This window comes from Sceloporus occidentalis, unplaced genomic scaffold, assembly GCF_023333645.1.
Source record: "Sceloporus occidentalis isolate IW3139 unplaced genomic scaffold, rSceOcc1.0.p SCAF_5, whole genome shotgun sequence".
Taxonomy (NCBI): Eukaryota; Metazoa; Chordata; class Lepidosauria; order Squamata; family Phrynosomatidae; genus Sceloporus; species Sceloporus occidentalis.
The window spans coordinates 84,028,911-84,045,996 of NW_028316985.1; the positions used below are offsets into that span (position 1 = coordinate 84,028,911).

The 17,086-nt window shown below is 39.7% G+C and overlaps 1 protein-coding gene across 4 annotated transcripts in view; it reads left to right on the forward strand.

Moving 5' to 3' along the window:
- Positions 1 to 16,831, forward strand: part of CCDC146 (coiled-coil domain containing 146) — a 77,434-nt gene extending 60,603 nt beyond the window's left edge. For all 4 annotated transcript variants that reach the window (XM_089524598.1, XM_089524601.1, XM_089524600.1 and 1 more), the window contains 6 exons: positions 1,345 to 1,569; positions 3,713 to 3,941; positions 9,864 to 9,992; positions 12,377 to 12,514; positions 13,234 to 13,482; positions 16,196 to 16,831. In XM_089524598.1, coding sequence (XP_089380724.1) covers positions 1,345 to 1,569; positions 3,713 to 3,941; positions 9,864 to 9,992; positions 12,377 to 12,514; positions 13,234 to 13,482; positions 16,196 to 16,399 — 1,174 coding nt within the window. In that variant the 3' untranslated portion in view covers positions 16,400 to 16,831. The remainder of the gene's footprint in view (positions 1 to 1,344; positions 1,570 to 3,712; positions 3,942 to 9,863; positions 9,993 to 12,376; positions 12,515 to 13,233; positions 13,483 to 16,195) is intronic.
- The last annotated feature ends 255 nt before the right edge of the window (positions 16,832 to 17,086 follow it).

A 17,086-nucleotide genomic window follows, 5' to 3' on the forward strand; every position in this document is an offset into this window, starting at 1 on the left:
CATTTTCTCCAGGTTTGCGCAGCAGTAGCAAGAAAAGGCAGACCAAATGCAGCACAGAATAAGTAAAGATGTAGTATAAGAATACCTGGTAAATCTAATGAATTTAAGTCTCTGGGACCAGATGAACAATATCTAAGGTTATTAAAAAAAAACTGGCAAATGTGATCTCAGAACCACTGGCAATAATCTTTAAGAACTCCTGGAGAATAGAAGTCCCAGGAGACTGGAGGAGGGCAAACATTGTCTCCATCTTCAAAAAGAGAGGGAGGAAAAAGAGAATCCCAACAATTATCACCCAGTTAGTCTGACATCAATACCAGAAAAGATTCTAGAGCAGATCATTAAACAGAGAGTCTGCAAACATTTAGAAGGAAATGCCATAATCACAAAAAGTCAACATGGGTTTCTCAAAAAGAAGTCATACCAGACTATTCTGATCTCTTTTTCTACCAGCTTGATAGATAAAAAGAATGCTGTAGACATAGCATATCTTGATTTCAGTAAGGCCTTTGACAAGGTCTACTATGATATTCTTCCAAAGCTAGTAAAATGTGGGCTAGGTAATGCAATTGTTAAGTGGATTTGTAATTGGTTGACTGGCCAAACCCAAAGGATACTCAGTAATGGCTCATCTTCATCTTGGAGAAAAGTGACCAGTGGGGTGCCACAGGGTTCTGTCCAGAACCAGCATTTAAAAAGTTAAAGAAAGCCCCAAAATGTTGTGCCTGTTAACAGCCCTGCGTATTTTTGCAGTATAATATCTTATTAAGTGAGTATTTGTAAAAATACAGAAGGCAAGGGGCAATTGAAATAGTTTTGATACAAATAGAGTATTTCAGGGTGTTGCTAATGAGTATCTTATAAGGTATTATGGATAGTGGAATTTTACTGTGGTTTAGAATAAAGTTGACAGGGGACTTGAAGGCACACATACTTTGTCTTGGTGCTCAAGAATAAAGGTAGGACATGGAAGCAAATCCCCCTGGGCTCACAGATGTGGATACAGATAGAGATTCTTATCTACCATGAGCTGCCAATGCACAGTGGCTAGGCACATACTCTCCACATTCCTCTAATTTCCATGCTCTTATTTTTATTATTTTCATTATTATCACAGACATTTAACTGACAATTGTTTACAGAGAAGTCCACAGTTATGTTTGGACAGTGAAAATGAGTTTGTAGATGTATTAACAATAGTCATAATGTTATCGTGTCACTTTTTTTTTTACAGTTTGAGCATTTTGCATAACTGATTTGAAAAACCAGGGTGGGCTGCTAATGCCTTGTCTAAGGCCACTTAAAAATATAATTTTATTCAAAGAATGTTTTCATTTTGTTCAGAAAATTGCAAAAATACCAGCTAAAGCTTTCAAATAATATTGCAATCAAAGAAAGTATCCATTGTGATGTCGGCAAGATTTATCAAACCCTCCAGGAGATGAAAGAAAAGCGAGAGCAGCAGCTGATGGATGTTGAAAGACTCACCAACATGCTTACCCGTATTGAGGAGGAAATGCTCCAGTTGCGGAAAGAATATGAAAAGGCTGTTCAGCGCCGAAATGAGAGGTAGAGAGGAAGTATGACCTTAAAGGCACTGAAATGCTTCTTGAGTGTTGCATATAAATGAAAATCTCAAATTTGACACAAGGAATGTATTTCCATATTTCAGTTCCCTAGGCCTACAGAGTGTGCACTGAGAATATCCCGTGCATGTGTGCAGTAAAATCCAGTCTCATGTGTTGGAACATATCTGAGTTTCTTTAAAGCCTAATTAATATATATATATATATATATATATATATATATGGGCTACATTGTCACATTCTTGTATTCTTGTGGATTTATTTAATTATTAGTATAGTGGGCCTTTTGTATCCGTTTGGTTCCAGGATCCAACCCCCCCTCCCCCCACCCTCCGCAGATAACCAAAACCACGGATGCTCAAGTCATTATTTAAAAGTTAATTGTACCTGAGATTGAGGCATCTAGGTTTTGTTTTAAAATGCTGAGTGTCTCATTTAAACCTACCCAAGGCTTTGGTTTGCAGTGCTGGGTTTTGCTTCTGACTGCCTTGTGTTCCTTCGGCCTGGGTCTTCCTGCCCCAGCCTCCCTTACTGCCTCCAGACTACTTCTCAGCCAGGATGCCTTAATCTCGGGTATGTATGTATGTATGTATGTATGTATAAATAAATAAATAAAACTTCATTCATTTTTATCCGTGGATGCTGAAATCCTTGGATACCAAAAGTCCACTGTAATAACTGTAGGTTGCTCTTATAATAACAAAACACAGATTCAAAATAATAATAATCAGTGGTTTGAAGTCTGTTTAATCAGCCTGATTGTATACAAAGTGAAGGTAAAAGCATATTACTGTTTTGTAGTTATTTATGTTATGAATCTCTTCAAACAACTTCTGGTTCTCACAAATCATGAAGCTTGTTTCCAGTGTAACAGAATGCTAAAAAGAAAAACCAAAGACAAAATCATGCTTGCATAGTGTAAATTATACAGTGACCCCTTCCTATGTGCAGGGGATCCGTGCCGCCTCCCCCTCCATGTATGGAAAAACCGCGTAAGGCTAATTCCCTTTATTTGCTATGGCAGTGCGTTCCCGTGTGTGGTGCCATGGCTTGCCGTTCGTGTAAGCTCAAATCCGTGTATGGCAAGTCCGCGTATGGCACATGCACACTGTATTTATGTAGTTACACAATAGTTTCCTATATCACTTTCTGCTAAATGCAACATTTTGCAACCAATTCTGTATGTGCCTGTTTATTATTTCTTTGTGCAATGGGAAATGCAGTGTTTCTCCAGTCCTAGTCAGCAAAATGGTATACTCAAGGCACTGACAAATAGTTTTGCACCATCCAAGAACGTGTAGTTGCATGACTGGAATTCTGTTTGTTAGTCCCAACCAGAGTGGACCCATTCATTCTCGGGATAGCAGCATAATACACTGATATCTTGGGTTTTTACCCCACACGCCATCCATGAGGCAGGAGTCAACATTCAATCTTCTTTTTTTAAAAACAAAACAAAACTCCTAACATCTTCTCTGACAGTTTCTTTAACCAGCCACCTTATCCTGCAGTCTATAGACTTCTTATTTATGTAATTTACCTAATCCTGAGAATGAGTAGTTGTCCTTACCAGGATGGCAGGATAAGTAATCCACACCCTCCCTAATGTGGAATCCTAATTTGTTGCAAGAAGGGGATGGAAATAGCATTTAGAATAGGGAAATCAGATATCAAACTGATATACAAGAAGAGGAAGAAGGTGGAAAAGATGGTTAGGAGTCTTAAAAAAAGAAGGAATGTTGACTTCGGCCTCGTGGATGGCATATGGGGTAAAACCCAAGATATCAGTGGATTACTTATCCTGCCATCCCAGAATGACTCTTCATGGTAAGTGCATAGTCTCAATCTGTTGCTGAATTATGATGACCTAACACATAAACCTTTTGATTAAATGGCTCTACTCCAGTCATATGGTTTAGGCCCATGTGAAGTTGTTAGTCCAGAACTCCACTTATGAAGCCGTGAACTGCATACATCCATTGCACAATGACCCCAAAAGTATAACTGCTTGTGTAAAGGGGAACTTAGGTGTATATATGAAACCAACAGGATTCCAGCTTTCCAGACACACTAATCAAGAATGCTCAATTCTAACTTTCAAGTCTTTACTTTGCATGTCATTGTAGTGGGGTTCAGCTCATAGAGCGTGAAGAAGAAGTATGCATTTTTTATGAAAAAATAAATATCCAAGAAATGATGAGTCGAAATGGTGATCTTGAGATTGGTGTGATGGATGAGAAGATCCGCTTTCTGAAGATGAAGTTAATTGAAAAGAAAAGGCAAATTGAATTATCACTGAGAATCCTGCCCCTGAAAAGAGGCCTAGACGGTGATTTAGTGGTCCTTCAGATTCAGGTAGGTGTAAATAAAAACCTTGGTGGGCATCTTTTTAACTCTATTTACAATTACGTTAACTTGAATTGTGCTTTTGTGCAGCACTCATATTGTCATGAGGGGAGCAGAGATATGTGTACATCTTCAGGACTTCTCGGCAAGTGTAGCCACCGAAGCATCATGGGTCCTATTGTGTGGTAAATCCCATTACACAATGGGCAATTAATTAATTAATATCCCTCCTTTCTCCATGAATAGGAGTCAAAGCAGCTTGCAGCCATTTAAAACAAAATTTAACTAGCAAACCATTAACATTCTTCCAAAAAAGCACAATTCTGTTTGAACCCATTTAAAACAGTTTACAAACACATTTAAAACTTAATAAAATCTGACGGAAACACCATTCACCTGTGCATCAGCTACCAGCAAAATGGCCCTCTTTTTCTCCATGCAGCTGATTCCCAATAAAGTAGGTGAGCGTGTTAATAATATGGAACCGTTAAGGGTGATTAAATCTAGGTAACTGTTCCGTATTAATTATTACTACTTAATCATGATTGTGATACTAATGCATGATCACAACTTCTCTTCCTTCTCCCCACCTCCTTTACTGGCCATTAGCCGCATGTAGAAAAGGAAGTCCATTCTGCCAGGGACTGGAACACAGGTGAATGACATTTCCATCAGATTTGTGGGTATGGCCAGGTGAGGCTACTTAGTTAAGTGTACTGTATTTAACTAACGGACTATCCAGACTATGGAATTATAATAAATAAATAAACTGTTTATTTATAGCCCGCTTTTCCTGGGAGATCAAAGCGGGTTATAACACAATGATTCCACTTTAACTGCCATGTGTCCTTCCTTGGAATAATGAAAATTGTATTTTAGGGAAGAGCATTTAGAATTGTCAGCCAGAGATCTCTTTTGCTTCACCAAATTTACAAACCCAGGAATCCATAGGATAGAACCGTGGCAGTTAAAGTAGAATAATAATAATTGCATTGTGTGAATGGGCCCTGGGTAGCTGATACAGAATCCTGGCCTGTGTTAATATATTTGAAGTCAGAGATGAATTTTAGGTTGGAAAAGTGGCAGTTGAAAAATGTAAATTGACATCGAAATATTTTGCAGTGCTTAAGCGTTTTTAGTAGAATTGTGAGAGAGGAGGATAAGAACAACATAAAAATTAGATGTCTCTGCCTATTGATTCTGGCTACATATACTGTTGGCTATTCTACCCCCCCACCCCACCACTTCTAATGGATGTAATTGTTACTGTGGTAAATACAGTAAAGGAAAGCCACAATGACAAAAATATGAAGTCACTGATGGCTTTTGGGGGATGCCATTGGTAACAGGAGGAAGAAAAGGCCCTGCAAGTAGACTGATCACAGCTCACTGGATTCCAACTAAGGTTGTATCCGCACTGCAGAAATAATCCAGTTTGACACTACTTTAACTGCCATGGCTCAGTGCTTTGTTGTCATTTTGTGAAGTATTAAGCCTTCTCTGTCAGAGAGCTCTGGTGCCACAACAAACTACAATTCCTAGAATTCCATAGCATTGAGCCATGGTAGATAAACTGATATCAAAGTGGATTATGTCTGCGTTGCAGATATAGCTTAAGATCTATAGTCTAGATTCTAATTTAGCAAATGAATCCAAAAGAAGAGTCCTGCACATGGATCTCCTGTGCAAAAATACTTGGGGGGCTGGAGTTTAAATTCTTAACGTTTTCTTAACATAGTGTATTTGGGATAGCAAGTATTTCTCAGCAGATGAGCATTGTTTAAAAAAGAGATTGGGTGTGGGATTAATGTAGTCATAAATGCACTTTGCAGCCATACTGCTGTAAAATAATAGTTCAATTCACTAAGCCAACTATAGAGATGCTGTTCTGTCTACTGTTAATACGCTTTGTCTGGGTGCACACAGTGAATGTTTTAGTTCTTGTCACAAATAGTCATGAAATGCCATGGTCCTCCTTACTGCTCAGGACATTCTTTCCTTCCTGCCTTTCTGGAAAAGCTTACTTAATTATGTGACCTTATCAGAAACTGGTGATTTTTTCCACACGTTTACTGTTCATTCCTACATAGAATTCTAGCTTTTGACATACTGTATCAGGACTTTGGTATTTCCATAGGGAAGAATCTCTGAGTCACTGGGCTGAAGCTCTGGACTATACTTTAACTAATTTTGAGAAATTAGATATGAAGCAGAGAATTTTCTCCAGATCCCTGGGGAATGCATAAACAATCCAGATAAATGTGGATACTGTGACAAATTACCATTAATTCAATGGTCCTCCTGTTGGTGGGACTAATAACTACTGTATTTTCTGGCGTATAAGACTACTTTTTAACCCAGGAAAATCTTCTCAAAAGTTGGGGGCCGTCTTATACGCCGGGTGTCATCTTATAGGGCAGGTGCTGAAACTTCCGAGCTGGACTGGAGAATCTGCGGTTGCCGCATATGGTGGGGGGAGCTCAAAAACGACCATATGCGGCGATCGTATGAAAGCAGTTACTGCTCTGATAGTCTTGGAGACAGGGAACACTGGGCAGGCAAGGAGAGCTGACCAATCCAACCAGGCTTTGTATACAACAAGGTTCCCTGCTAAGGACCTGCATGTCATAAGCATTTGAATTTAAATTATCGTATTGAAATCAAATCTGACATTTTTTAAATTTTTATTTGGTGTGCGTTGGAAGAGGGGTAGTCTTATACGGTGAGTACATCCCAAACTCTATATTTTAACTGGAAAAGTTGGGGGTCGTCTTATATGCCCAGTCGTCTTATACGCCGGAAAATACGGTACTTTTTGACTCAAATTTCTAGACTTATACATGAGTATATACAGTAGGTTTGTGCTGGAGTCAGAAACCTCAAAGAGCATACGGGGCAACTTTTGGTTTTTATTTTGGTGCTGAGTATTTCCCATCCTGCTAACAGGTGATATTACAACCCTCAGTGTCTTGAGTTCAGAAGTGCTATTAAATTACTTCGTTCCCACAGTAGATGAGTGTGAAGTTCTTTGTGTGGTTTTTTCCTGTTTATTTTAGTTTATTGGTTTTATTTCATTTATAGGTATATTTGCATATGCACTTGTCTACAATTTCTATATTATTTGGACCATTATTGGTTGTGCAAACTTAATCCATTAATGTATCAAATGTAACAGTAAAGTTTAACATTAAAATGAAAGTATGATTTGATACGAGAGGAGGTCAATGTAGGGATGACACTGTGAGTTATGGCACTAGGTGACACAAGTGATTTCACTGGAAAGAAGTAACATTTTTAGACTCAGCAGTTTGCAGGCGGTTTAGGAAGATGAAGGCTGGGACTGATAGTTGCTGTTTTTTGTTGATGTGAAGCAGAGAAGGATGAAGCACTAGATATTACATGCTGATTGAAACTAAATTGCTATACAGTATATTCAGCTATACTCTATTGTTCTATTTCTTATTCCTAATGAATATGCTAAAGTGTGGCCACAGTTCTAAATACATTTACTAGAAGGTTTATCCCATTGAATGCAGTGGGATGTCTGAGTTAACATGCATAGGATTGTAGAGAAAATTGTCCTTATTCGGTACAAAAGTATGGTTTCAATGTTTCATTTCACTGAAAATGAAAAACATCTTTAAGGTTAGATGGCATTTTGATACAGCCTTTACGCAGATACATTGTGGTTTTTTTGGTCTGTGGTTGACTTGTTGTGAAATGACTGAGTTTCAGTCCTAACAGAGCACAACTGGAGGGGTGCAAAAAATCTTGAGTCAGTGTTAAATCCTGTTTAACAAACACTACATTTGTCGTCAAGATTAGGATTCCCAGATGTCTAGGCTTGGCCCTGAGTCTCCAGTTTAGATGGGTCATCTCCAGGTGGGAGGCAAAGGTTCAGCTTCTCCAGTTTTGGTGCCCTTAGCTCCAGGCAGAGGAAACAGCCACATACAGATCTCCAGTTCAGTGAGTAGAGCAGCAGCTTCCTACAATATGCAAGATTTAATTGTTTTGCTACTGTGCCACTTGCAAAGACTCTATGTATTTACTTACATAAGTTCCTCCTTCCCTCCCAGTTCTTGTGGCCAGAGCTTACCCTCTGCTCTTCTCTGCATCCACCTTCTGGCTAGAAGCAACTGGGCTAGAATAAATTGATATGTTCCTTATCCCATCTCCCTGAGTAGATGAGAAAGAATAATCCTCTTGCTTCACCTTGGTTTGGTAATGTTCCCTTTAGCTAAGATTTCTGTTTTAATTTCCAGACAGGAAAATATATCTATGTATATTTGAATGAGAAGCTGTGAGCAACTGTGGTTGGAGCTTAATGCAGAATGCTTAATGACATCACTAGGGGCCTTCTCTAGCAGTGGCATCACTGAGGGGGTATGGATCGTACGGGGTGACACCCCAGAGGAGGGTGGTCACCTGGTTGGGCCCTCCTCCCCCTTCAGGCAAGGAGGGGCGAACATGTGCCCTTTGTGGTTGCTCCGTCGCCAGGCTTTCTCCCTGGAGAGAAAGTCCAGCAATGGAGGAGAAGAGGGATGAGCGCTCACCCTTCCCTACTGACACCCTCCTTCAGCAAAGTGGGAGACCTTGTCAAGTGACATCTAGGTCTCTGATTTTGGTCCAGAAATCTGGACAGCCCTGAACTGGCAACCCTAGTCGGGATTATTGACTACCATAAAGAGGACAGGCATCTTTGAAATGGAAGGTCTTCCATGCCACTTCTGTGGGCATTAGGGGAAGGAGAGAGCATGCAGCATAACTGTAGCTGTGAAAGTTCTCCCACTACAAAATGGAGGGAGAACATTAAAAGCCTCTTAACAATTTGAGGTATGTCAGGGCTGTGGTCAGTACGGACTCCACAGACTGCTTCTACCATGACTATAAATAGACTCAGTGGCCTGTTCACTCAAGTCCTAGACTGTTGGTGGATTAGTAAGGAGATGTTTGTTTTCATATGCATAGGAATGCAAGAAGAGCCCCACTGGATCAGACCAAAGGTACATTTAAGTCCAGCACTTACTTTACACAGCATCCGACCAGTTGCCTGTGGGAGACCTACAAGTAGGTCATGAAGCCAATAGCATTCCCAACTTGACATGTTGTTGTTGCATACAAGCAGGAAAGAATTATTCCCTTAACTTTTGTTAAAGGCGAGTGCTATGAGTGCTGTTTTGCTGCATGTCTCCCATTCATTTGAAAGACAGATCTACTAGCAGAAGGTGGATATTGTAAGGAGGTGTTTTTTGCGTGAATCTGAACTGCATGCTGGAGTGTCCACTGGAACTGTGGCCACATCTTGCTCCCAGTGAGATATGTGTCATTCATGTATCTCACTAACCGTTCCACAACATTGTTTTTTGCAGCTTGTTGTTGTGTCAGTGTGGATCATCATAAACATTTCTCTGTTTCCTGGCTCACACCACATGCTAAAACAATGTTTAGGAAGGAACAGCAGTTTCACTTGTTTTGCTTCTATCAAAGTCCCCTTTTCAAAAGCTCTTTATGTGGAGGATTTTTAAAGCAGTTCTTCCTGTGGTGCAACTTGACTTCTGAGAACAGGAAGAGTTGGCTCATACAACATTGCAAGAAAAAAGAAGTCCTCCGGATGAATCACCTGTGTATTGTTATTTTGTGGCTGATGCCTCGGGGTCTATTTTACTTCAGAAATGCAACAGAGTTGAGTTTAGCCACCATTTTTAATACCAAAAGCAGAGCTGTTTGTTTGCATGGAAATTCATTCTCAGATTTATCTAGGACAAAAATAGTAGAATTGATTTTGTGTTAATCTGGGCTGTGAGAATAAAGCTTTGGGTTGGCTGTTTCATTTATAAGTTAGTGGAGTTGTTTTTAACAGTTGTGCAGCGGGCAATGGTCACTAACTAAGCAGTCTAGTTCTTTATCATATTTGTCACTCTTGTTTTATAGTTTTCACAGTGCAAGGACAAAATTAAACAACTGGAGAAATTGTTTACGGACCCTACTGGTCAGAAAAGAGCAAGACCTCTGCCAGGAAAGGATGGCACTCAACAAGAACTGTTCAAAAAGATTGAGGAGGTAATATCTATCATGCATACTTTAAAAAGCCATCATTCCAAATAACTGTTTAGATTGCTCAGAAAACTAACTGGACTGTGAAATATGCCAAATTAGACAATGCAAAGAATATGAACCTGGTGCTGAGAGAACGCTCCTGTTTTAGGTTTCTCCTATACCCTCTGTATAATGATACTCATTCTGTGTTGTGTACATCTCCACCTCCACCAGCTGGGTAAATTTGGGTGAGGATGAAGGTGTTCAGCATGACTTGTATCTGAGCATATAGTTAGTTAACACTACACACTGTAAGTAGACTGGTGAACAGTTCACAAAAGGATGCCAATTTCACTAGTGGCCCTGTCCCTCAACCCAGGGATATCTAGTTCTTCCCTTTGATTGCAGTACAGTGGGTCTTTGGTATCCATTGGAGTTCTAACCCCCCATGGATTCCAAAATCCATGGATGTGCAAGTCCCACTCTACACAGTGATATAATAAAATGGTGCCCCTTATGTAAAAATAAAACTATGGATGGTATGTATAAATAAAGCTGTGGATGCAGAATCAATGGATGCAGTGGACTGAGTGTATATCACTACTGTTGCCTGTATTCTACAAGAACTGTTCATGGGCCTTCTTTTTCTAGATCTGAGCATTAATAACAGGTTGTGAGTTTTCCTGTGTTGTTGTCTGTCTACAGGCTTGCAAGTGGCAGAACTGTTGACTAAATCTAAACATCGTGGAAATGTGCTAGCCACAGTCCAACATAGAGTTAGAGATAATTGAGCCCACATAAATCAAGAAAGAAGGAAAAGAGGAGTAGAGATGCTTTTGTCGAAGTAACTGATGGCCCTAATACCATCAGCCGATTGCAATCAGTTGGGCCCTAACCAATGGCCCTAATACAATTGGTTGTTTTTACAACCAGTGGATTAAGTTATATGCCATTTGAAGCCAATAGCAGTTTCTTCTTTGTGGTCTCTGCTTTACACAAATGGGTTTTGTGCCTGCACAGAGACGCCAGTTGGAATGTTCTAGAGCTGAGTAGCTTGGTGGGAAACCTTGCCTCCTCTCATCTACCATGCATGTTCCAGCCCACCAAGCTACTCTTCCTTCAGTTCTCTCTGTCTGCTGGCAGAGTGACATTGATCGGTTGTTTTTCTCGCTGAGTAGACCCTCCAGTTGTCTTTTTCATTATTCCTAACCTACCTACCGCTGGTTTGCTTATATCTTCTGCCTCTGTTTCTGTCTTTTTAAAAAAATCTTTTACTTCATGATTTCTTGTTCCACCCCTCTCCTCCCTACCCCTTGTTCAATTCTGTGGCCTGCTATTTCATCTACAACACACCTCTGATCAACCGGGGGGGGGGCGCACTGTGATGATGTCACAGGGCAAGGTAATTGGTTTTCCCAAGAGTCCAGACTTCACAGTGACGCCTTGGACCTTTTGGCCTTGATCAAGGCCTTCTGGGCATTGGAGAGGAATTGAGGAACTGAGTGACAGAAAGAACATCAGACTACAGCATAAACTGTACATTTGAAACTAAGTGGACAGTAGCTTGATGGACTGGGACATGTGCAGTAGGCAGTGGGGTTTTGTGCCAAGCTACTCAGCTCTAGAACATTCTGATTAGTGTCTGTGTAGACAAAAAAAACCATTTATGGAGGACACAGATGACCACTCAAAGAACCACAGTTAAAGGTAAGCAACCCGTTCTTTCATTGGGGACATCATAGCAAAAGGAATCTTTCCATCTGTGTAACATTCCTTTGGTCAAAAGGAAATCTGTAGCTCCACCCCAATATGTCATTCTGATATGGATGGGAAATGGATCAATAAAAAGAAAACAATTCAGTTTATTTTCTTGACAGCATCTCTTTTTTGTAATGCATGCCTTTCAATAGCTAAGAGTTTTAAATTTAGATGTGATAATACAGGCCAATGCCCAATCTGAATGGAAGCATATATTACACCTAACTCATGGTTTGAGTATTTGGTCTATTTCAAAGCAAACACCTGATACAGATGGGACTGTTAAGTGTGTCAACAGCTTTGAAGACCTAGATATGTGTTAGAAATGCTAATTTAATTTTTAATCAAGCTAATTCAAACCTATGCAGTCTGCATGAATCACTGTCATTGTTTATTCTGGCCCAGACAAAGTTGGGAACTTTGTACTGTAAAAACAAATTTACAGAACAGTTTTCATGAAGGCTTTGTTTCTGAGAATTGGCAACATTTATAAATTCCTGTAGCACCTCTGAGACTAAACTGAAAGAAAGAAGTTGGCAGCATGAGTTTTTGTAGTCTCAGTTAGTCTCAAAGGTGCTACAAAATCTCTACATACTGATTCTACAAACTAACATGGCTATATCTTTGAATTTTATAAATTCCTGTTACAGTTAGAAATACAACTGGCACAAAAGGAAGAGAAATTGCTTGAGAAGGACTTCGTTTATGAGCAAGTTTCTCGGCTAACAGAGAAAGTTAACATGAAGGCAGAGAACAGCAAGCAAGATACATTAATATTAGCAAAAAAGGTGAGATCTGTTTGCTTCTAACACAAACGCCATCTATGATCCGTTTCACAGTAGACTTCTGTGTATGATTCACATGCCAAAAGTGAATTGTGTCTCCTACTATGGACACTGCTCATTTGAACTATACTTTCTTCATTATAGTGTACATGTAAAAATTGATGTTGCATCACTATTCACATTCTTATGCAATTAGTTTTAGATAAATAGTTAGAGCTATTTATCTAATAATCCCACTAGATTAGACCAGTTGAATCAATTGGATTTACATAAATGTTGACTCAAAATTCAACAATTTATTCAGTGGATGTATGCTATTGGGCACCACAGATAGTATTTAAGCCACAGTATCCAGATAATTATTTCTACTAGGAGAAATTTAGCCTAAGGTTATTTCCTCTAAACTATTTTACATTGTCATGTAATACACAGAAAGGCTAAATGTAGGAAATAATTATCATAAGTCTAAGCAATAAATGGGGAGGAATCTTAATTCTACAGAGGTTACATGCAGGACATTTACATGAACCTTGACAAAACAGAAAATGCAAAATATACTTTTCAAAGTCTATGATACATTCTGTGCCTCCAAATGTAGTTATCTATATGGTGCTCAAGTACTGAGACACCATATGGCAAACATTTGGATGACCGTCTTATTTCCATGGCTTTGCAGAGGCACATGAGGAAACCTGATACCACGCTTATGCTATTCATTCCAGATGAACGAGCTTCAAGAGAAAATTAAAAATACAACCCAAAAGATAATGGCTCTGGTTGCAGAATTATCTATGAATCAAGCTCTTGCCATTAAACTGCAACAGGAAATGAGAGACAAAGAGCAATTTTTAATGTGCATCACCTCCCGGCTAGAGAAAGGTCTTCCGCCTCCTAAGGAAGTAGAACATGAGTGGTTAAAGGTGCTGCGTAATGAAGAAGTGCATAAAGCAGCAGCTGAAGCCAGAGCAAAAGTGAGTTTCTGTTTGGTCTCTTACGGTAATCATTTTGGGGGTTTGTCCAAGACATGTTTTTGAAAAGGTAAGTCCCAGTGGTAATATGGAATTCTAAATGGTGGCCAAGACCCTTTAATATAATTTATACCATTTTGGTAGACTGACTGTTCAGCTATATCTGGTATTCAGGTCCCTGGTGGCAGTCCAGCACTTCAGGCTACAGACAGTTGCCTTGTGGTATTCATCCAAGCAAATGATACAGATAATGGCTGGAATCCTGTATCAGCTACTTAATTAAGTATATTTAACTAAGTAATCTCTCTCGGCCCAAGCCCACCCCCCAACCTGATGAAAAATGCATTCAGCTCACTCCAATACCAGAATGGGTCTCCTTCTTCCCATGCAGCTGGTGCCCCAAAAAAGGTAGAAGGGCAAGTTAGGGTCATGACAAGGCTGTCACAATCATGACTAAGTAGCAGTTGTGAATATGAAACAGTTATGGATGAGTAAATCCAGGTAACTGTTTCATATTCAAGATTGCTACTTAATCATGATTGTGACACTAGTGCGTTCCCAGGCATTGCATAATTGTCACTTGCTATTTGATGTTCCTTTGTTGCCTGTTTTATTGAATCATTTCCTGTATTGCTATGTCCTCCCTCCAGTCCATCTCCCCTGATCCAGGCCTCGGAGGTAGAGAAGATCTGTTGGCCCTCATCCCCTTCCCCTTCCCCTTTTGTGTCGTGTCTTTTTAGATTGTAAGCCTTAGGGCAGGGAACTGTCCAATTAAAAAGATTTTATGTACAGCGCTGTGTAAATTTACAGCGCTTTATAAATAAAGGTTAATAATAATAATAACAACAACAACAACCATAACTCTGCCCCAAACCTGCTTTACAGGGCATCAACTGTACAGGGAGAAGGAAGTCCATTCTGTCAGCCATTGGCACATGAGTGGATGATGTTTCCATCAGGTTTGGGGGCTCAGTCAGGACAAGAGATATTATTTAGTTAAGTATAGTTAACTAAAGGTTTATCCACACTGCCGCAGACGGACACTACTTTAACTGCCATGATGCCATCCTACTGAATCCTGGGATCTGTAGTGTGGTGAGGAACCAGCACTCTCTGGCAGACCTGGTTGAATGCCGCAACAAATTACAAATCCCAGAGTTCTATAGGATAGAGACATGGTAGTTAAAATGATGTCACACTGCTTTAATTCTGCAGTGTGGATACACCCTAAGTAGCTGATGCAAGATTCCAACCTGTAACTCAGTCATCCTGTTGGGATTTTTTACTAGCATTTTCTTTGAAATCAGTGGTAGCTCAAAAACTCTGTAAGGGGGGCATTTAAAAAAAAGAGTTTTTGTTTAAAGTTGTGTTATTCAATGTGAATACATACTTAGGCTGGGATGGAATAAAATATAGCTGTCTAGATTCCATACAATTAGCAGCCAGAATATGCTTAAGGCACATTTCACTGGTCTCCATATCCAAATACTGTAAGGTTTACTTGCAGAAGCTTATCTTTTGATTGCTGATTCACACATGCACATATTCATTGCTGCACTAAGCTGAAACCATACAACACAATATTTGTATCACTCCAAAATCAACACATTTCTCAAAGGAAGGCCTTAAGACAATGGGCTGAGACACATACGGTAATGATTATGCACATGGTGGATCAGACCAAAGTAAGGAGTGTTTACTTTAAGTAAGGTATTAGAAGATCAAGTGCAGGTTTGCTGTTGTTTCTTTCTTTAAAAATCACTGTAAGTAATGTCTGCTGCTTATTATCATCCTAATTATAAGGGTCATTATAGAAAGAGCAGTGAAATGATCTATCAAATGCAGTCAAAGCTGAGAACTGAAAAGAATTGAGAAATGACTTGTGAAGTGAGACTACTACCTACAACATTTTGATGCCCTGTCAAGAATATAGAGTTTAACCTAGACGTGCACAAAATATACAAGATTTCAGTCCCACAGAACCCTCAAGGCTGTTCTGACAAGCCTTGGCCCTTCTAGATTTCCTGGATCACTGTTCGGAGGAGGGAGCTAAATTGCTTCTCCTGGAATTCTCTAGGAGACACAATTCACTTTTTAAATAGGTTTCAGGGTGGCTGTATGCCCTTCCCCAAACCTTTTTTTTAAATCAGCTGTTTCTTAAAACCAGAAGTGGATATCCCTTTCCTCCCCCCCCCCTCTTTTTTTTGGCTGTCTGTGCATCCCATGGACACGCCAGAGGGTAGAACATGGTCTTCATCTATAGTTGTGCATCCTGGCCTAACCCATCAGTAAAAGTTCAGCTCTTCATTACTAAAACCAGGGAACAGGGCCATAGCACTATACTGCTTTATTGAAACCAGAGGCCCAAACTAGCAGTAATTTAAGAGATTTGTGATCAGAATAGTCACTGTACCAGTCTTCTAAAGCTCTGCATTGGTTTTAAAAAAAGCTTTGGTGAAGTAGACAAAAATGAGGAAAGGGTGCAGAAGATTTTCTCACCTATCAGATTATCACCAGAAGGAATAAAAACCTGTGGGGCAACCTGGTGTATCACTTCCATCATACCTATGCCACTGGTTATAACTCACTATATCATCCATTTAATCCCAGTTGCAAACACCATGTACACATTAATGTTCCATTGACACTTATTTCATTTGTAAGAGCTAGTTTAATTGTGGACTTGTGTGTAACCATTTATTCTGGTTTTCAACAGCGTGCTGCAGAAGAGGAACAGCATGCCATGGCCATGAGCATATTCACCACAGCAGAGCAGCGTCCCAATGCCTATATCCCAGATGAGGAAAATGTTCTCCCTCTGCCACGGCCCTATGGCGCACTAGCTCCGTTCAAGCCAGGGGAGCCCAGTGCAAACATGAGGCACATTAGAAAGCCAGTTGTAAAGCCAATTGAAATTTAAAACGTCGACACTTGTTAAGTAATACCAAGCTACTTTGTTTCTAATGTCAGTGATAGAACTGGTCCATATTTTATTGAGACTGAATTACAATTTTATGGTACTATAGACCAAGTCACCTGTTTTCACCGGAACAACCATCTCATCAGCCATGAAATGAACAGCATGGTGAAGTAAAGATTGGCGAGTGGCTGAATGCTGCAAATAATTACAAGTAATAATCTAGATAGCCATTGGCAGCATACTATTAGCCTATATGCATTTAGGAGCCAAACATTTCAAGGAATATCTTGAAATGCTGGGCAATTCACAGTAACCCAGTAAGCATACTGGTTTTATCTTTCATACGTTATACAGTCATTTATTAATATCAGTTATCTAGTCACTTGTGGCCACATTATATGAAGTGTCTTCATTGCATAAATAAAGAGAACTCTGAAGTAAAATAAAAGTGTAATATTTCTTTTAAATTGGTGATTAGTTCCTCTTAAATGGCAGGGGAAACAGTCTGGTGTAAGCTTTAGTTTTCTGCATTACACAGATATGGAAATTCTTACCATACAAGAAGAAAGAAGTCTCCCCCAACTACATGTAAAAATACAGAAACAGACATTCCAAAAACAGCTCATCACTGAGGTGGATGCAAGATCTACCTTCTACTAGTGAGAAGAATCTACTCACTGACAATCC